Below are 22988 nucleotides of genomic sequence, written 5' to 3' on the forward strand. Positions count from 1 at the left end.
CAGCCTGGATTTTAGCTTTTTTTTTTCTCACCTGCAAAAGACCACAAGGTTACTATAGCAGCTGAAGAGGAGTTTTGATGGGGACTGACAGCTGACAGATTAGTGTCATCTAGCTTGTCTTCTTACATGACACCAGAACGGGAGGGGGAGAGTGAAGTGAGGTTGTCCACAACTGCAGTTTGGATGGATAGAAAAATATAAAACAAGACCGAAATATGCTTTGGAAGTCATGCATATACCTGAGCAGGTAAAGTGGGGGAAACCCCGGTCTCCTCATGATTTGCCTCTTTTTGAAGTTCTAAATCTTTCAAAAGGATCTCTCTTTCTCCCAGTCCTCTCTCTTCCTCTCTTCCCATTCTACCGTCTGTAACATGAAACTGACTCCAGAGTTGAATGTTTATGTTTCAATCCGATTTAAATTTCAAAGAAAATTGGGCCAGTCTTCTTGGAAAAGGGAGGAGGAGCATGAATGGAGAAAAGAGCAGGAAATATAAATAAAAGATAAATACAATGTGGTATGTTGCCACCAATGGATAAATGCATACGCACAGACACACAGCCGCACACAAACATACCATGTGAAAAAGGATTTGGAAAAATGTCTGTAGGGATTACTCATGAATATTGAAATGTTGCCTATACTATTGTGTATACTCCCACATGTTTGTGCTGAGTGTGTGTGTGTGTGTGAAGAAGCTGGTTACATTTCCCATATTTGTTTAATTTATATCACAAACTATCACTTTACTGCTATAACTCAACTCAATGTGTGTGTGTGTGTGTGTGTGTGTGTGTGTGTGTGTGTGTGTGTGTGTGTGTGTGTGTGTGTGTGTGTGTGTGTGTGTGTGTGTGTGTGTGAATATTACATTTCCTGTCCCTTGATCTGTCCCTCGATTTGGACGATTCGATTTGATTTGTCACTTTCTCCACCTGTCTCTCTCCATATGTCTTTATCTTACTGCTTCAACCTGTCGCTGTTCTCATGTATTCATAAAAAAAAAAGATGCAGCAGGATGTCAGAGATGAGGGAGAGGAGATGAGGAAATGGCAGAGGGACACGGACGACAGGATCTAGACAAGGAAAGAGCAAAAGATGAGGAAAAGAGGGAGGTGAAATAAGGGCCGAGACAAACTAAGGGGACATTTATTTGAATGATGTTGAATAAAGGTAAAGTCGGATCAGCTGATTTGAGGAGATCTACATTTAGTAGTGCAGAGAGCGTAAAATACTTTTAGATCAAACTGATCCCCATAACTTTTCGGATCAAATTCAAACATAATCCAATGACATCTCTTGCTAAAACCAGATTCATACGATAGGTAAAGAAAAATCGAAAAAAGGACGGAATCGTGAGAGAAAGATGCATAATTTCCTATTTCTTTACTCCTGGTATCTATCAGTGCTAAATTGGACACTGTGCGTGGGTTCTGAGTGTCTGAGTCATTTTGAAGGTAAGAACAACCGAGTCACAGTAACACTGACTAATGACGGATCGTTCTCCGGCTACAAGCAGAGCTAATTTCTCATCACAGCTACAGTATTTCTTCAGAATGAAAGACAGGCATTTGACCACATTCTTTTTCTTTCGTTCCTCAGGCTTTTGTCATTTTAGCAGCTGATTACTTTGAATAATTAAAAAGGTGAATAGTGTTGTCCTGCCCAATAATATAAAATACTCTTTAGTGTCTTATGTAGTGGACACTGTGATGGTTAGTGTCACCGCTGGCAGGATATCATTAGCTTAAAATATACTAATTTATGTGTAATGTACTAAGTTAATGAGTTAATGCTCCTCTCCAGGACAGGGGCCCATCCAGGGGTGGGGCCATGGGGGCACCGGAACCCCAGCTGATCGGCCCCTTAATTGCAAATGAGCCTTTATTAGTTTAACTCCTGACACTGGTCTCCAGGGTCATACATCCGAACTGAAGTGAACAACAAATACACATTTTGTGTTAGAAGGGGACTTTGAAACAGAGGTTTTTAACCCAGCTGCATAGACCAAAAAAGCTCAAAGACGACAATATGACAAAATCCACAGTGATTACTTTATATCCCAAAAATGCAAATTACTTCCGGACTCCAAATCTGCGATAACTGGGAATTTAAACCTCTCAAGAAACAGGACTGCCGCCTGTCCAGCTTCTCTTTCTCGGTTGGGAAGCGTCGTGACGGATTACAGCTGCAACAGAAGGGTGGAAATCAATCAAACGTGGATGAGTATGTGTGTGAAGGAGGGGGGGGGGGGGATTCTTTCATGTCAGTCATGTTTTATATATCAGGAAATGTGCTGAGCAAGAAGCTGCATGTTTTATTTCACAGGAATCCAACCTTTTGTTTTATCGCCAGTGTTTGTACTTGCATTGAGTCCTCAGAGTCCAACCTAATTCTATATCTAATAACTGTCCATGCAGCGAGGATGAGCAGGACTGTAGGATTCTCGATCCATTTGAAAATATTAATTTGCAGGATTGCATGCAGACACATTAACCAAGATTTCTTCTGTTCTATACCCCCCTCCCCCCACCCAACGCGTATGAAGGCAACAATTACTTAATGATGTAAACAGTGCTCTAATGAAGGATTAGGGGCTCTGTTCATAATGCAGAATTTTCATTGGCTGCATGAAGACTGTAAACTGCGTTCCATGAAAAATCCAAATCAGCCTTATATTGTAACTTATGGAGTTAAACGAAGGACACATAATGTCACAACTTGAAAAAAGGTATTCACATACCTTTTTATGCCAGAGTATCTGACCAAAGCTTCCTAGCTCACCAATTATACCAATTTTAATAGCCCATCTTCTATTGTCCCGATTTATCAAATATATAGAGCTTAACAATCTGTAGAAGGTGCGACTTCCTCTGTCCTTAACCCTTGACTAGTCAGGAAAAACTTTTTAACAGGGCAAAAATAAACCAGACACCTCAGAGAGAGTCACGGGTGAATGATCCTTCTCCAAGCACAGACAGGAGTGCAAAAGATGTGTGATCCAGCATCTCAATAACATTAAATAAAACATTTAAGAGACAACATCTTGTCTAACTTAGATGTTGATCATGAACCCTAAATGATGTTGCTTGAACAGGTTGGGCCTTCAGTTCTTAGTGAATATGATTTTTTTTCTCAGCTGCCGATTTGTTGATCTATTGAGTATTTGATCTTTTACGAATTTAATTAACGCAGATAAATGTGCAACTCGCAAATTTCTGTCAGAGCCCAACAGCAAACTAAATGCCGGCCTAAAACTGATAGGCATTTAGTTTTTTGTGTCCGTACCCGGCCCAGCCCATTGTTGTCCTCTCCTACAGGCATGTTAAGTGTAAAAAAATCAATCAGATAGACCGAACCTGTCTCAAACTCTAATTCCGATCAAAAATAAATGTGTCAGAGAATGCATGAATGAATTTGGCTCAAACCTGAATATCGTTTTTATCCCAGGACCCGTTGTGAACTGTCGGATCTGGTATCCACACTGAAATGCAGCTGTGTGACTGTAGAGATTTGGTTAGATGATGAGCTGCGCAATAACATGGTCTTCTTACACATTAAACGTGTGTGTGTGTGTGTGTGTGTGTGTGTGTGTGTGTGTGTGTGTGTGTGTGTGTGTGTGTGTGTGTGTGTGTGTGTGTGTGTGTGTGTGTGTGTGTGTGTGTGTGTGCGTGTATGTGCGTGTGTAAGTGTATACTTAAGTGTCTTATGTGTGTCAGGCCTTTGACCCTACTGTATGGATGTGTACATGCACATGTGCGTCAAGGTGTGTGTGAAGGTGCCCTTCCCTGAGGCCTGTGGGTGTATGTGTCAGGAGAAGCTTTTAATGTTCACACCTTGTCAGTCTTTCAGTTACCTCACCGACATCACACTCACACACACACACACACACACACACACACAAACACACAGGCATTTAGAGGACACATGTCATAGGCTGCTAAACAAAACCTGACAGAGGGTGGAGGGGGTTGAATGAGATGGGGAGAGCGAGGATGTAGTAGAGGGAATGGAGGAGGAGGGAGGGGGGTCTCCTAATTCGGGCTTCCTCTCTCTAATCCTTCCTTCTCCTTTTCTCTCCTCCTCTCTCTGACTGTCTCTCAGAAGCATAGAGAATCAGTTTTAATGGTTTGTCAAATAATGCTTTTCTCCCCCACAGTGGATTGGCGATGCATTGTTTGTGTTAGTTTATGTGCGTGTGTGTGTGTGTGTGTGTGTGTGTGTGTGTGTGTGTGTGTGTGTGTGTGTGTGTTTTATAAAAGGAAGCTTGCCCTACTTTAGCCCAGTGGTTTTCTCTGTTGATATTGCCCACAGCGCCGGATTATACGCTTTTCAATGTGGTCAAACACACACATTCACCCTCAGAAAACAATGCAAATGCACACAACATGCACGTGCACACACCATCAGGGAGACTAAATGTTTATATATGTTGAAGAATGTCACGCATAAACACACGGAGACACAGACAAACACATATGTCCAGACACTGAGTTATGGTGTACATAACATGGATGTTAATGTTTTCTCACTAACAGCATTTAAATGATGCCTCAGGAATAGCCTGTATTTGGTTAATGTGTGCATTTGTCTTGGTAATGATGTGGTAACACAGGGTCATTTTATATTATATTATATTATATTGTATTAAATTAAATTAAATTATAATATATTATATTTCAAGCTGCCCAGTATATGTTTTTGTAGTTCATTGTTTGGCCAGAATAACAATTTATTATATCAGTACCTGTGTTCACACTGAGCCAAGGTCTCAGAGGATCTGATTCTGTTTTGCTTCTCTACTTTTTTGTGATTGTGTGTAGGTACTTTATATATTTGTGTCTGTATATGTTTTTTTTTGTTTTTTTACTTTGCTCTCAAGGGGAGTCATGACTAATCTCTGTGTGATACTAAGAGTGTGAAATTGATGTGTTGGTGTGTTGCTGGGATGGGAAGCACAGCACTGTGTGTGTGTTTGTGTGTGTGTGGGAGCGAACGTGTGCGCTTGTGATGTATAGAGCAATACATCTCAGGTAAAGCAGCTAGATGTGTGTGTATGTGTACAACAGCAATGTTTGCTCACCTGTAAACACTTTGATGAACAGTTTCCTGTAGCCTGACTGTGCTGCACTACATGACAGATGGAGAGAGTGTGGGGGAGAGAGAAGCAGAAGAACTGAAGAGAGTGAGAAGAGACTCAAGCAGAAAATTACAAAGAGATAAGAGATAAGCAAAAGTGTTAAAATATTAACCAACTAAAGGGTCAGTTTTTCATGCTTTTATCTAACTGTCTTGTATTTGTCTGCTCATTAAAGAACCCTGACTCTGTAAAACAAGTTATAAAGTTCAGTTCAGTTCAGTTAAGGTGACCCCGCCCACTGACAGATCAGATACAGTCACCCAGCCTGTCGTATCGACATGTCTCAGATCAGTGGTCGAACCATTTTCCTAACTGAGGCCATTTCAGTTTTTATAGCATCTATCTGCTAAATTATACACAAAATCATACATTTTACCTAAATGATCTAATGCCATGACCAGTAATGGTGATGATGATAATGCTACACCTGGTACACACACAGACACACACTCAAAACATTAACAGACACATTGTTATAACTCGTAATGATCCGAGATGACCAGTTTAGTGCAGATCCAATGGGTTTTCACACTTGATGCCAAAACACTGTGCAGTGGTTTAAATTATATGGAAAAGCCAAAGAGCTAATTATTCGTCTAATTTTTTTTGCCATTTCATGTTTCAATATCGCCAGCCGCCGTTTATAAATGTCGTTGTTAATGGCAGTCTGCATTTGTGATTGCCAGCTGGTTTATACAAACGCTGTTGCAAATAGCAGTTGGCATTTGTGAACTGCATTTGTCAACGTCGTTTGCAACGTTGTGGCAGTCCACTGATATGATGGCTGCTCCATGCGCCTGTGCAACGTGACTTACGTCATGAAGCCAGAAAGTGATTAAAAGGACAGCTGCTTTTATTCAAATCAGACAGCCATAACATGCAAATATACATGTGTTGTAATAACAAACATATGTCTTTGATAAACCTTTAAGATGTCTTATAACCAAGTAATCATTTGTTGCCAAAGAAGTTTTTATATTTTAAATGGTAATCAGGAATGATATCTACATGATAACATATAAAAATAGACTAATTACAAGAATTGTGGAAGCGTTTTATTTGAAAATATTTAATGTGGAATAGAAATCTTATATAATCTTATTGATTAGTGTTTTCAGCCGACTCACTTACCTATATACTTAAAGATAGTGATCATATGCACAGTATTTGAAGAGTTATTAAATGTTGCATTATTAATTTATATTCAGAAGGAACAGATATGTTACAAGATTTTTAAAAACATTTTCGTTGAGAACATGTACTTTGCCTTTTTAGTTTGGTCCAGGTTTTACACATTACATAACATTGAGGCTGTGCGATTTATGACCTGTACTGCAGCCAGCCACCAGAGGGTGATCAAGATGCTTTGGCTTCACTTTTGGGGAGCTATCAGAACGTCCATCTTCACAAACAGTCTATGGTCTGAACGGGATAGTACATTACATTCAAACACTTTGGAAAATATAAATAGAATTGCCTCAATATGAATAACAGAGTGCAAGGTTTGGTCGTTTTCTGTCATCGCCATGGAAGATGCATCTTTATAATCATTGTTACTAAATCCCAATCTTTCTATCTTTGGGTGTTTGTTGTCTTTTCAAATGGATGAGCAGATTTGCCAGGAGCCCCACTGTCTGGCACTGATCCACAACTCACATTCACAACTTTTAGCTTATTTTTGTTTTTGTTCCAAGTGTTCCACATTACTGATGGAGAAGAGCCAATGTCAGGCTCTGGGCTTGATGCCATTTTAGTTTTCCACTATTGTCATGCGCACTAGTGATTTGTATACACACAATATGTGAGTCTGACAGAGGGATGGAGAGACTGTTATATGTCATTGTGTTACTTTCCTTGGTCTATATTGGATTGCAGTGGAGAACTGATAGGAAATATGTGGAACATTATGATGACATGGTCAGCAACTTAAATTCCAATGTCCCCAGGACATACTAATAAAATACAGTTGAGCAAAAATCTTTTACAGAGACAGAAAGAGAAAGTGCTTTGGTCTGAGGGACCCAGGGTCCTGGCTGAAAGCCAGTGGTCTGGATATCTGTAAACCTTTGCTGCTGGCATTGGCACAATGGGAATTTCTAAAGTGCAGTTGAACCTCTATTTTCACATTTGAGGTTTCTATGCCTACAGAATATAATTAATATACATTTCATATTATTTTTTATTTTTTTTACAATTCTTTACTGTGGACTCTGGCAAGTGCAATTTACATTGCAGGTTAAATTATTTCGTTTGTGTTGATTGGAGAAAATATCTTATCCCAGCTGGAAGACTTTATGTCTGACAATTTGTTACTAAGCAGCTGCTGCGTTTATGGTCCAATGAGGATATGCTCTTCCTCATCTTGTCATCCAGCAGCAAATCAGTGCTCTGATCACACGGGACCTCAATTCACAACCTTATTGTTTCAACCTGAGATCCCCATTCAATAAAGCATCATCTTGTTAGAGCCCACTTGAAGCAACCAGTGACCCATGCTAGTCCCAGATTCACCGTTTGAAAAACACTGGTTTACAACCAATTGAGATGTGGCTTGATGCCAGCTGCCTGTTCATAATATCCTGCTGCTCAGCTCCTGTTCCTCACACAGCTCAAACAAATTGGTCCTGTTGGTATTTTGTCAAGCTTTTTTTTTTTTTATCTATAGTGACCTAATATTATGGTGACTTTTCTCAGCATCTTCAAAGATGTTAGCATTTTCAATGCGATACATTTTTCTTATATACCGTATATCCTCTAATATAGGCCCGGGCCTTTATTTGACTCAAGTGCATCGCGACCCAGGCCTTTATTGGAAGGAGGCCAGAATTAGAGGCAGGCCTCTATTTCTATTTGAGCAAAATAGACTACCAGTAGAATTAATAAAAACAAGATTTTGTGTCTATTTGAACCTATAAAATACTAGGTTCATTTATTGAAAAAGTAGGCTACAGGTACCATATACACACACCTCTGCTGCATTTGTTTCCATTAGGACACATTTTGTTGTAACGCATCCTGCAGAGCTGATAATGTCGTAGTCTACTATAGTACATTCTGAACGGATTGAATGACATGTTTGTTTGCAAGGCAGAGGATTCAACAAGCTTTGACGCTAGCGCTATAGCCGACTAGCGCTTAGCTATAGCCGCTTAGCTATAGCCGCTTAGCACTTAGCTATGCGGCTATAGCGCTAGCTAATAGCCCCGGCCACTTTTAGAGACCGGCTTTTATTTACCTCCGCCGATAGCAAGCCCGGCCAATGTTAGAGACCCGGCCGCTAATGGAATACAGGCCACTATTAGAGGATTTACGGTAATTAACATAATTGCAATTCATGGGAAAAAATACTGTGGCAGCATTTACTTAATTCCAGGAAGATGTGATTTGTACTGAAACTGTAACTGTGTGTAATGAGAAGGAGACATATTTTATTTCCTGCCATAATTAGCATACTGCAAATCACAGTGACTACAGAAACTTAAAGTTGTCATCATTTGCATTTTCTGACAAGAAGGTTTTAAGCAAAGAATTTGCTGCTCTTTGGCTCCAGTCTTGATGAATATATCTTCAACTAGTTGGAGCACATTTATAATGTTGATTTGGTCTTTTCATGTGCAAAAAGCTAAAAAAACAACTTTTTTCACAATTGATAAAGTTCACTGATTTAGTTTAACAAACTGTGTGTGTATAATGTTAAACTAAATCAGTGAACATTATCAATCGTGAAACGAACATTATCAAGTGTGAAAAAAGTTAATTAACACACGCTGTGTGTTAAGTCTCCATTTGTCTGTATGAAATGTGTTCAAACCTGTGAAAATAAATCTCTTAATTTCTCTGCTCTTCTCCACCAACCAATAAAAGTAAAAGTATCTCTGTAATACTTTTAGAACCAGACTTAAAGCTGGTGTTTAAACAGGCTAGCTTCAGGCTATAGCAGCTAGCCTTGGGTAGACTGTCAAAAAGTTCCATAGCCAGAGGTCTATAATTAGGGCAGATAACTAACTATTCATAAAAACAAATTAATATCTTCATTAACTGCTACCAAATATGTGTCTAGAAAATGAAAACATGCTATTTAGTGTTTTCAGATGTTCACTGTTGGCTTTAAATGTTGAGTCTTCAAAATAGGCCTGGTGTATTTAAAAAAAATCATCCAGTGGGGTTTGAAAGAATTTCAGACGAATTAAGTAATATGTCTTAAATGGGAAAGCAGTGAAACTACTTCTACTTCGCCTTAGGGTTTTTTCCCGCAGCACATGGAGAAAAAAATAAAATGCTCTTAGTGTTTTGTGTGCATCTGTCTGGGCAATTTGTAAAAACTCACATTCCTGTTGTCACAGAGTGACACCACCTACAGGAGCTAAATTCAATTTGAGTTGAATATTTACATTGTTATTTGCATTATGCATTGTGAAGGAGATAACTCAGTATCACCTTCAGGGAAACCTCTTGTATTTTGTGCAAGCATTCACTTGGACTCAAGGTTGAGCTGGACAGAGTTTGTAGGTCAAATATCAAGGTTAGAGTGGCATCAACAATTATTTTTTTGTTCTCTTAAACATGATCTCTCAAGACGGCCTTGAGGGGATTTCTTTCAGATTGTGAGCCATAGCTACTTGGATTAAAAGATGAACTGATTCAATTCCAGTGGTCAAAGGTCACAGGGATCTCATATGGGTCTGGGGAAAAAAGGATGATGACTGAAACTACACTGTAGGGCAGTGCTTCTCATATACTTAGTTGTATTGCTGCTGCTCTTGATATATTCATTCAATTAATTACTTTTGATCAAGTTAACTTGAATACAGTATGTATATATATAAATAATTCTTATAATTTCTTTGTGAAACATGTATATAAGTATCCCTTTAAGATTTAAAAACTTCTTTCCAAATTCCCACTTAATACCAGTCTGTCTTCAGCCATGTTTTTGCTGTTTCTAGTTAAAATAAAATGTGATATGTAATTGTTTTCAATGAGGTCAGCTCTTCAAGATTTCATCAATGAAATACTTGAGGCTTTTCTATCTCTCCCCACCTCTCTCTTAGTGTCTGCTTTCTACTACAAGCGGGACTTGTCTATCCATTTCCTCCGAACAGCGTTGTGTCACTGATAGACTAGTGTTCCGCCAGGCAGAGTTAAAAAATGGATAATACCCCCAGAATGACGTGGAGAACAAATAGTTTCCGCCTGGGACATACATCTACTGTACAAGTGTGAGGGGTATCTAGTGTTGGCAAGAGGAGTCCAAATGCGCTGCCTGACTATGGTGGGAAATAGTAATGTTTGTTTTATGGCTTCACATTGGTCTTTTCTCTGGTTTGAGTGTGACAGGTGTTTATTCCAGATGTCAGAACCAGTATATATATGAGGAGACAAAGATATGAATTGCTGCAGTCTCTCAGAATAGTTAATATAATTTTTTCAGTGAACACCTTTTTTTTCATCCATTCGATTATTTGACTGTCTATGAATTCCATAGTTTGAAAGGTCATGGGTTATAAGTGGCCTTTATTATGTAAAGTTCAAGCTCAAGGTTTATTATGGCAACGCACTGCTTTAATAGAGTCAGGTTGGAAAAGAAAATCTCAAAAACGTTGGATCATAAGACAACCACCCTTCTGAAATTTGTGTACCAAATTTGACCTTAAAATGTACCTTCTGAGCGGAGTGAATGAATGATGGTGTAGTGACTCCAGTCCACTTGGTGGCACTAATGCCCACATAATCCTGTTTGCCAACTGCCAATATGTAGAAGAAGAAGCCAAGTGTGAGGCTGCACCACAACTGAGCGGCACATTGTGTTTTTAATTCCTATAACCACCATTTTACCATGGTGGCATATAATCCAGATTGTTGCCATATTAGCACATTGTTAGCTGAGACCGCTTTGAGTCTTCCATGGCTCCTCAAATATTGGATCTTCATGTTCCCGGCCTTGGCTCATCAGTTAAATGTGCACTGCTTATCAGACACTACAGCCCCACTAGTCATTTTATAAACAAACACAATATATATAAGTAAACATGAACTACGTTAATTACATTGTCATTTTGCTTCATTACTTATGCAATACAATTTGGATTTAGTGCCGTGCTGCCATCGGCTCAGGTTGGTGATGTAGGAAGTTTTTTTCTAAAACCAGTTCAAGCTGGTACAACAGACTAGATGGGCAAGATGGGAAATCCTCCCTCGGTCTAGTTGTGAAGGTGTTTCAGCAGCCGGAGTAGCTGAACTGAGTAATGTTCATGGTGCAGAAATAGTACCCTAAAAACCACATATGATAGGAATTATTTTCTGGAGAGGTAGGGCAAATTTAGAGATAATCGTAAAAATAACTACTGTATAGAGCTTCACCATCAAAAATACATTGGAACGTGGAATTCAGTCATATTGCGTTAGGAACTGGATTGCTCACTTCTTAGAAATCCACAACCCAGGAAGAAGGTTTTAGGTTTTGAGTATTCGTGATGAGCCTGGCTGGACGTGGGTAGTAGAAAACTCATCTATGTTTTTCCACTTCATTTAGCCCTCTTATTCTGAAACAATGAGCTTCCATCACAGCCAGCTATTGTACCAGCGTCACCAGAGCAGTCGAAGGTCGAGTGTCTCAGCCAAGCACATTAGAGCGGTCACCAATAAGTGCCATCCTCTCTCCCTTCTTCGCCCTGTCAGGATTTCCCCTGATGTCTGGTGGATTTCACCCTTCAACAGTCTATTCATAGCTTTCTTTTTTTCACCTGTGAGCTGTTGAAATTCCCAGGCTGCAAGCATCACTCTTGATTTGGCTTTGTTAAGGTGTGATTGATACACGTTGTCACAGCCATTGCTAGCAAACACCGAAGAGGGAGAAATACAGTCAGTCAGTACTGGTCAATATCAACGTAAATCCTTTAAAAGACACCAACATTTAACCAGCATCAGTTCAAAAGCGCATTCATTTCGATACAGCTGAATACCAACCATGATCAAATGAGACCACCAACATGGAACCTTGCCGCTCGAAGGCCGCTCATGTGCTGGATGTTAGCAGGGTCGATATAACAGGACATCTGGAACACCTTGTGAAAAACAAAGCTTTTGTGGTACAAAGATGATGTAAATGACTGTTACAGTATTGTAGTGTTCCGTGTGGAGAATTAGAATAGATGTTTTTATTACCCCTGCCAAGGAGGGTTTGTTTTCAGCTGCATTTGTAGATTTAGCTAAATTATGCAGAAAATACCACATCTCCAAAACGTCTATGAAGGGATGGGGCATGACCCAAGAAAGAATCCATTCAATTTTGGTGCGGATCTGGATTTGGGGATACATCCAGGAATGTTTTTCTCTCACTTTCTTACACACTGAGATCGGGTGTATTACAACATTATTCATTATTTGACCGAGAACAATTCATGGGAAAAGTCTAGTATGTTTAGGAAACTGATATTTAGGAGTGTGTGTAATTTGATGCAGAAATACAAAATCTGGGTCTAGTAAATTTAAATGCTGTTTCATGAGGGGACTGTCAGGCTTTGGCAGATTGACTGGGTGCCATTGTAGTTCCATAAGTAACACAGTCATACATTTACTATTTGTTGGCTGCCAAATTATGACCCATCCAAAATGAAGCGAATCCTATGAACTAGTCCAGATAAGCAAGTCAATTCTGCCTTTTCTTCCTGAAAAATATCCATGGTACCCTTTTGATTATTGTGTTCTTGAGCTGCTGCCGAATCACTCACCTGACTCCTACAGCATTTGAAAGACGAATTCCACCCATGGCTGCATATGTAGCCTCTGCATCCACTTCCTCCTCAGGGGGAAGTTAGTGATGTCGTCCCCCACTCCCTCCTTAGTTATTTCCTGTAGGGAGTGACAAGGTCAAAGTCTAGTTTTGAAACATCAATGCTGTCCTTATTTCACATTTAATCTATTCCATGCGAGTGGGCTGGCGGACATACAGAGCGCTTCAGAAAGCTGTTTAAAAGTTATATAGATTTTCTGCTTGGTGGACCACTCATGAGATCGAAATGTACATGAGGTCTGCGGGAACATGTCAAAGGTCATCAGGCTTTTATCTAAATATGTAACTGTTGTAGTTAGGAATGGCAACATTAAGTTGGGTTGCTGTGAGTAACTTTTATTTGAATTATTCACTGAAGAGTGCACTTGAATTATCTGTTATCTGTGACGATAATTAAATAGGAAAAATTAACAATGCCGTCTTTGAAAAGCATTGAAATAAAATTGAAATGGGTTCTTTGTTGATGGCACATTTGGGCACGGTGTATACTTTTCATGCACATGGACAGTGAGGCCGTTTCTAAGCTTATTTGCATTATTAAATGTGTAGTTACACTCTTTCCTTAGCTGCTCACTTCGATGACAGAAGAGTGCTGTTTAGATGGAAACCAAACTGCTTCTCAGATGTCTATTCTTAGCTAAACAAGCCATTTTTCATCTAAATACAATCAACACGTATAGCACTTTATGCAGCTGAATACCCCTCACCTCTCCCTCCCTTTCCAAACAATAGAGAGAACCTGTGGTAGCCTTCAGACACCTAAAAGGTGTTTAGTTGGTCCAGTTTGGGTATTTAACATAATGGGCCAATTCTAGGGTAGAGAAAACAACAATTCATACAATTTAGATGATGAATGACACACCAGTAGGATTATTTTATATTTAATTTCTGCCAATACAAGAGAAACACACACACACACACACACACACACACACACACACACACACTTGAGGTGACTGCCCGTTTAACCATGAATATAAATACAGTAAAGCCTATAATCAGAGCTTTTCACCACACAGGCCTTAGTGCACTGATGCGGCTTGAGTGTGTAACTAATGAAGTACTTACCTCACTATTTATCTAAATTAATAAATTGGATGGCCCGCCCCTTCTGCTAAAAATTCGTAGTGAGCCACATGTTCATTTTTTTGAGATTCGAAATTATCCCACGCTGCTTATTTAGTTTTTTGTTGGAAGGAGATAATTAGTCTTGATCCCCTCTGCTTTTTCTCTTTGAGTGTGTGTGTCTGTTTGTGTGTGTGTGTGTTGTAGATGTGCCAGTTACTGAGTGTGACAAGCAGTTGATGAGGAGAGTAGTGTGTGCATTTTGCAAATTACAATATATTCAATACTGATAATAAGGTTTTTTACAAAGTAGGATAACCCTCAATTGTTATACCATGGTATATTGAGAAATACAAATACTGCTGCACCTTCAGTGAAGTCAAGTGAGGGGAGAATCTCTCCATACCTCATTTATACTGCTCACCCTGTATAAGTGTGACTGGGGAGAGCTGAGCCAATCCCTGGGCCCATCCCCATTGGCCTGAGTCAATCCCAACACACAGAGACAATATCATTCAGGCAAACCCAGGTCTGAGGACATGCAAAGTCCACACAGAAAGGCCCTGACCGAGCAGGGATTTGTGAATTGAGACTAATTCTGCTAAATGGGTTTAGCGTCTGGGCATTACTGCTGTATAATAGAGTAGCATGACACAACACGGCAGCTGCACTTCACTGTGCCTTTCCACAAGGACAACTCTCTAAATCAAGAATTGTATTCATGCAACATTATCCGACATATTGTAAATAGTATATGGTTGTTTCCACAACCTTCGACTGTTCTTCATTGGGGTTTTTCACCTCACATTGACGCTTGTATGATTTGCTATTATCCTGATTTGAATTATTATTCCATGGTCATGTTTGGCACCCAGTTAGAGGGTCACTGATTCCAAATAGGGAATGCCAATTTTCAAGTATTGCCAGCTGTATATTCCAGCTGTCCGTCTTTTCAGGAAAATCTTACACACAGCTTTACCGAAGTCTTCTGTGTCTCTGTTATCATATTGTACGAATCTGAAATGCTGCCAATCTGCACCAGCTGCAATCTTTTGAGGGAATAACTCGTTTACACTTATGCCAAGTTTTTGTCTTGACTCTGTCTAATCTGTGAAAAGTGTGGTCATGTGATGATGATAAAAATAGCGCTGACCCAGTATCATACCATGCATTAGCACTGTACCACCACCGAATCTGAGCAGTACTCTTAGCATGTGAGGGTCCGTGAACATGAGACGTTCCGACAGTGTGATAAACTGGCGTGCAGCGTGAGAGTTGGGATGTTAAGCAGGCTGATACAGATGGGCAGTCAGACAGATGGACGGGGTGACAGGAAGGCACAGGGACAAGCTGGCTGGTTTTACTGTAGAGCCCAACTGGCTGGAATCACTGAGTGGCTGCCTGATTACATAAGGAGGTTGACTGGTGGAACAGTTGACCGACTGGATAACGGTCACATAGTCTAAACTCAGCCGACTTATTTTTGTATAAATGTCAAACAGCCGCAGGATCAGCGGGTTCGCTGCATTGGGAGAGAATCTAAGAAGGAAAGGGAGCAGAAAAACCCCCGGCTGGGTAGATGGATAAAAAAAGAGATATAGAAACAGAGATAGTCAGGATTATACACCAGAATCGTGTCAGTCCATCAATACTGTGTCGGACATCTACGCAATTACCTGACCTCTTACCTGAGTTTGAGACAAATCAAAGACATTTATTCTCAAAGACAGACAGAAAAGAAAAAAAGATAGTGGTGCTTGTATTTCGGTTTGCACAATATATTTTCCCTTAAGGCTGATTTGTGATCTAACGCGTGATATGTAAACGGACTGAGCCAGCATCCTCCTCTGTGCTCCGACGGGGGGGTTATAAATATTGGCTCATCACTCCCATCACTCCTATGTAATCATATGTGAGGGACTGATTAAGTCGGAGCCTAGACGCCAAACACTAACATGTTCTTGTGTTGTAATTAACATTTGAACCGGAGTTGTCTGACTGAAGTACATCCACGTGAGATGCACCTGCTGCCCGCTGTGGTCCATCAAGGTGATTAGTCCCAACCTTTGACCAGGAAATTCTCTTTGTACTTGAGACTATAGACGGTGCACTGAAAAGCACACAATGGAAAAAAGTAGATGCTCTTACACTATTAATGAAAGAAATGCCTTTCGTATGAAATCCCCTGTATCGTAAAACATATTTATAATATATGATTCTAAGCTCATAAATGATAAGACGAGATCCACAAATTAAGGAATTACCTTTTCGACAACAACGCAAAAGTCTACTGGTTTTTATCTTATTACTGATATTTATGAACCAAACAATCACAAACAGTAATAATCAATACAATTTAATAAATTGTCAACTAAAATATTGAATTATCTGAGGAATCATAATATTCACATAATATACCAGGCATTTCAATTTGCTCAGAGAAATTGAAAATATTAGCATGTCCTACAGGTGAGAACAGTGTGAGGGATTTAATTAGCCTATAGTCACAAGGATGCTCAGTCTGTAGAAGGTTGATAACTGGGTAAATGCATATGATTGAAGGGAAAAGAGCGAGAGAGGTGACAGACACTATCGTGACTTAAATCTCATTAACACCTGTAAGAAGAAATAACATTTCTCTTCTTCCTCACATCCTCACCTCCTTGTTTCTCCTCAAACCTCACACCCTCTCCGCCTTGTCCTTCCTCAGTTCCTTCCGTCTCTTCTCTTCCCCGGAATCTCTCTTTCTGTTCGTCTCTTTTCATCTTCTCACGTCATCCATTCTTCTCCCTCTTTTGTGCCCTTGCTTTGAGGCCAGAGAATTCAAATCGTTCATTTTGTCACTGTCCTCTGCGGTGCATATTATTCAAACGGCTTCCTCTTTCCTATTTCTTTTAGTTTTATGTCCACCTTAATTTTTTCAAAACAACTTTCCATTTCTGGCACTTTTCCTCTTTCACTTTCACTGTCATCTTCTTTGTGTCTCCCCATCCCTCATCTGTCCTTGGTCTGTGTTAGCACTTGAATCCTGTGAAAGTATCTGCCTTTAATTCACTTTTATTGTGTCCTCTTTTTTACATTTCCAGTTATTTTTGTCTCTTCTAACCTTCCTTATTGTTTACTTTTGTGTGCCATGAACCGAGGAGAAATTGTTTTCTGAACTTGTTATTTTACACATCCTTACCCTTTGTTCACTTTGATGGACCCTCAAAAGTAAAACGAGTCATTTCATGCTTTTAGATTTTCTGCTCTAATTGTGTCAAAAAGTGCACAAGAAAAGCATAATAACTGAAAATTGAATTTGTAGATCCCTTTCACTTTTTGAAACATGAGAACGTCATGATGTCAAAACAAGAAGTCCTCCAGCTGGGGGACAAATGGCTTCCACCCCAGCAGAGGCTATTCAGTTTGCACTGGATGTCAGTCTGTTGATACAGAGCTCCTTCATATGTAATGGCTTATCACCACTGACACTTTGTGTTTGGCTGGGCCTAAAAAAATCCAAATCAAAACAGGTCAAAGGTCATAACTTTTGGAGAGTCTGCGACCTGGAGTCGGGGCTTTCTTTTTTTGCGGTCGTGAAGGTGGGTTTGGGATTTGCATTCTAACTCTTTAAGGCGGTAACTACAATATAGATATAATCGTCCTATATATCTTTGTCTAATATATCTACTTACTTCTGTCAGATTTGCAGCAAATTTGGTTATTGATGTAACCTTGAAGTGATGTGATCCATGCTAGATCTTCCACTTCCACTATATATAAAGTGTTAAGTGTTTTTTCTTTATATAAACAGATATCAATACTGTGGATCTGTTATTATATATGCTGTTAATCTCTTGCTATTTCCTCTCTCTGTTTTGTGTTATTTGTTGCTTTAAAAACCTCCTTATTCTCTTTGCTTAAACCAACAAACTGTCTTGCACAAGCTCCTGTGTAACCGCAGTCTCACCTCGCTGCATCAGTCAAACCTGACTGTCTCACATGTAGGTTTGACTGCTTTCGTATGAATCACAGTATGTGTCCATGCTCATGACACGGCTAGTTAGGTTGGTAAGTGGCGTATCTAAGATTTATTTTTACAGGGTGGGGAATTCAGTCTCTTCTTCAGCGGACGAGACAGCAGGAAACCGGAGTGAAGGAGGTGTCGGGAAAACAGAAAAGGGAAAGCTCTTGGAGGAAACCGATCTCAGGCCAGCAGGGAGCTTTATGACTTTAGGGGCAGCGGTCTACGCGCCGCATCAGCACTGTGTTTTACTGTCATATGCTTATTTATTTTGCCCTTGTTCAGATTTTCAGATCTAATGTTGCCTCATTGTTTTCCCTCAGAAGTCAACAGTCCTGCTGTGTTTCACTGATGTATTTTTCATGCATTTCTATGTGTCTTCCAGGTTGTCAGGATTCATGCTGCCCTCCCCTATAGTCAGCAGCGGATCTATATTGGCCTTGTGGTTTACCACAGACTTTGCCGTCAGTGCTCAGGGCTTCAGAGCTGTTTACGAAGGTAAGATCATGTGTGAGTGTGTATTGCCATGTGTTACTGCAGGTCATGATACACAGGAAACTGTGGAAATAGTGAGGATGGGTTTGAATTGTGAAGCCATTGGTGAATGTTGGAAAATGTGCATGAATAATATTTTGTTCAAAGGAGATAAGAAACACAATATGCAAACATGAAATGAAAATAAAGCTGGACTGTGTTTGGATTTCTGCAAGTCCTAAAAAGTTGTATGAAGTGGTATATCCATTAACCAAAGTGTTTTTATTCTACTGAAACATTTTGATGTTCGAAAGCTGGTTGTAGAGCTGAATATTACTCAATATTATACGGGTTGGGGCCAGTTTAGTGAGATGGCTTGAGAACAGTTCAGATTGTGCTTGTTGGAGAAGCTTGTTGAAACCAGATGCCCGCTGCTTGGTCAAATCAGGAGCGGGTCACATGTTAAGTCTCTTTCTGGTTTTAACATCGACCCGAGCGCCGTCCACTCTGTACTTGTAATGTTCAGCCCTGCCACTCTGTTTAGCGATGTGCGAACACTATTTTTATTTACATCAACATAAACAATAAGTCTGAAATGATATTTTGGTCTCTAAAATGTCTTAAAAACAAAAAATTTAACTTGCTGAAAATCTGTAGAAAACCTAAGTAACCGTGAACGTTGCTGATTAAAAAACATAAGGATTCATGGCATTTGCTTTATTGAGAAACTATATATTTTCATCACAAAACATTGAAATGGCTAGAAAAGGAAATGGCAGTCCCCTGGTGTGACTTTATTGACAGACTGGAGTCGGAGTCGGTGTTAACGTTTCACAGTGTGGTTGTAGCTGCTGTTGAGTAGAAACTCATCATTGTCTCGCTTAATGGGAAAAAGGTTCAGATATTAGAAAGACCTTTTTTTTTTAGGGACTCTATGTCGGTTTACAGGACTGAAGAATCAGGGAATGAGTTGTGTTGATCAAAATGTGTTGAGTCAGCAGAGATGTATATGCAGCAACTTTCCGCGTACTCAAGGTGAAATTGTATAGGTAAGCTTTACTTCTGATTTATGACAATGACTGTTGATGTTAATAGTTCTGTGTGGGCGATTCTTGGCTAGAAGCCCAGGGCTGCTCTCTTGGTTGTCCCTCCATCAGTTGGGACTATATATTATATGTGTATTTATAATGTGTTGGTGACGTGTCCTGTATTCGTTTCCCTGCTCATAAAGATGGATATACAAATTAGTGCTTCCTGACTGGATGATGTCTGATGTGTGCTATGAACATAGTAGACTGTTGCATGTCGGCATTGCCTGTTGGGATGCAGCACAAATGCTTAGCCTGACCTTTTGAAAACACACACACACACCCACACAAACACACAAACACACAGACACACACACAGCCACATAAACACACACAAACACACACACACATACACAGACACACAAACACACATTCCATTAGGCTTGTATAACGGTTCATCTATGAATCATGAACTCTAAATATCAAACACAAACTCAAGAGAACCGATATGCAGTCTTACTACACTCTCTCACGCTCTCTCTCTCTTTTTTTCTCTGTGTGTGTGTGTGTGTATATCCATGTACCTGTTTCACCTATATCTCACTGTTAATTATTTTGATTTGGTGTGTGTGTGTTTGTGTTAAAACAAACCTGACAGCCATTAAACCTTTTTTCTGGGAAGTGCTTTGTCTTTATTTTTCCTTCCACTGTTCTGCTTCACATCTGTTGGGACCTCTAAGTGTGTTTATTGCCTCAGGAGTGATTTTGCTTATGCATGTGTGTGTGTGTGTGTGTGTGTGTGTGGCTGTTTAACTGACAGTTCTTTCTGCTAATGTCCTTGTTTCTATGTTGCTTTGTGTTTGCATTGATTCCCAAGACATAATGAATTGATTTGTGCAGTGCGAATGTGTGCATGTCTGTGTATTTGTGGGTGTGTGCAAAGAAAATTGCACTTATGCATCAAAACATTACTTTTATTTTGTTTTTGTTTTTGTGTGTGTATGAGATCAGTCATCAATCATGTGATCAGTCCCTGCAACCTCAGGCTAACTGGTGAGCTGTGTACTCCATCTGCGTGTTACTGGTGTACACACAGGATTGAGTGAACATCAGAAAAAAAACAGAGACAAATGAAACGCTCAATGCAAACAGATGTACATTGCAGATTTGATGAAGTATGAAGAACAAAATGAGGCTGTTCATTTTGGAGTCACACAGAAGGGTTTCAGATCAAAGATTAACTGTGCCTCTTTACACTATGGGCTTGTTATTTGTGCAAATTGCAATTATATAAAGAAGGCAGATTTGAGGCAAAGTTAATCTATTTACGCTGCTCAAAGACTGTATCTCTCAAATAACGAACAAACAGTTCTCACAGTCAGTGTACATTGAGGGTGTGATTGCATGTTCAGTGCAGCAAGTGGAAGGATATTAATCCGTTGCATGATGAGAATTTGAGAGATTTAAGGAAGGTCTTCTCAGAACTCATTTTAATACACTACATTCGACTATTACTTGAATCTAGACCGTTGATAAAACACAACCTGGGCATAACTTTTCGACTTGAGACAAAAACCCTTCATAGCTGCCTGCTCTGTTGCTCAACCCTCTCTCTGGAAACATGTGATTTAGATCAGTTGTACATTTAAATAAACTGCTACGTGAATCCTATATAGTGGAGTATAAAAAGTGCCTGAGTTACAGAATCATAAACTTGAACCCTGGACACAAGGGAGATGTTTTGATCTCATGACATAGCACGTTTTATTTGACGGTGGATACCTCACTGTGTACCACTCAGTCACGCACACTCTGGAGTTGTTAAAGCACACCAACGCATCACGTCTTCCTTGTGTCCTGTTATTCAGGCTCAACTTTGGATTTTAACGAAATGTTTTTGGGGCATAGTTTTGAACTTAAATTGTCTCCAGTGGTTGTGTCTTTGTATTTCTGCTATTGTCCGTCTTGTTGCTATGGCTTCCCACTGCAACTATTTTTTCCATATCAGAAAAAACCATCAAACCTAACCTGACATCTGCATCTCTGACTTTTGTATTTCTTTTCCAGCATTTTTTTACCCTCCTTTAATTATTGAACTTAATATTCAATGTCTCTGTCTCTGCTTCTCTTCATTCAAACTAATTCACACTAACAAATAATCTGTTGGGCCCGAGTGTCCTTATTGTCTTTAACAACCTGCCTCCCTTCTCTGTCTGCACCTCTCCTAACATATTCAGTTCTGTTTACACATCTTTTCCGTGTTCCGTCCCTTTATTAAAATAAACCAAATTGAACTATAAGTCTGAACATATGGTTAACAGATCAGATCCCAGTTGCATGAGAGAGGAATGGCTGAAGAGAGAGACAGAGAAATGGAGAGTGGGTAAAATGTAGCTATAAGTGCTGGAAAGTTTGAAAACCAGCTCAGCAAGACAAGATTATCATCAATGAATGTCCCCCAAAGCAAAAAGAGAGACAGGAATAGAGAGAGAGATAGAAAGGTGAAGAGAGGAACGTATAGAGATAGAGGTGTGGACATGGGAGACCAGCAGGGGGGGGGGGGAATAGATTGAAATGAGGAGTGTATATTTGTAGTTTGTTGTCTTTCCAGATGAGGGATAAAACACAACGCCATCCCAGATGACAAATGCCTCTTCAATATCATACAATTTCATTTCAGAGCCCTAATGTTAAAAGTACAGCATCAAAACAGTACATGAACTCATATCAGTCAACAAAGATGAGATGGTTAAACGCTGCAAGGCAGACTGGATGCTGTGACATGGTTCTGACACAGATCCTCTGCAAGTTCCCCAGCAGGCATGGCCTTTGAGGTAGGATGTGAGCAGGGAGAGAACAGAGCCTGAGACGCCCAGATACTGAGGGGAGGAAGTAAGGATCTGGTGGTTCACCGTGTTAAAAGCAGCAGAAAGGTCTAGAAGGACGACCACAGAGGAGGGCGAGGCTGCTGTAGCAGTGTGAAGTTGCTCAGAGACAGCAAGGAGGGCAGGCTCAGTTGAGCGGCCTGCCTTGAAACCACACTGGTGAGGATCAAGAAGGTTGTTCTTGTGAAGATGGGAAGAGAGTTGATTAAAGAAAGCCTGCTCAAGAGCTTTGGAAAGACAGCGAAGAAGAGAGACAGGTCCAGTTGTTTACTTCAGATGGGTCGAGGGTGGGTTTCTTCAGGAAAGGGTTTACTCCTGCCTCCTTCAGAGAGTTAGGGAAACAGCCAGTCGACAAGGAAGAGTTAATATGATGGGTGAGAAAAGGAAGAAGGTCGGGAGCAGTAAAGTGGAGAATGCAAGAATGGATGGTGTGAAGGGGGCAGGTGTTTGGGCGGCAGAGGCTACCAAGGTAAGAGCTTGATTGGGAGACAGGATGGAGGATAGAGTGAATCTGAACCAGAATGTTTAGACATATCACGGAGATGCAAACATCTGACTTGTTGGGCTGGCTTGGTCAGGAGAAAGTAAATTTGTCTTTCCATT

General features: G+C 40.0%; 1 protein-coding gene across 1 annotated transcript in view; it reads left to right on the plus strand.

The window, feature by feature from the left end:
- Positions 1-22988, plus strand: part of LOC128442454 (CUB and sushi domain-containing protein 1) — a 289198-nt gene that overhangs the window by 18438 nt on the left and 247772 nt on the right. The window contains exon 2 of the mRNA XM_053424918.1: positions 18384-18496. Within this exon, the coding sequence (XP_053280893.1) occupies positions 18384-18496 (113 nt within the window). The remainder of the gene's footprint in view (positions 1-18383; positions 18497-22988) is intronic.

Source organism: Pleuronectes platessa, chromosome 1 (assembly GCF_947347685.1).
Source record: "Pleuronectes platessa chromosome 1, fPlePla1.1, whole genome shotgun sequence".
Taxonomy (NCBI): Eukaryota; Metazoa; Chordata; class Actinopteri; order Pleuronectiformes; family Pleuronectidae; genus Pleuronectes; species Pleuronectes platessa.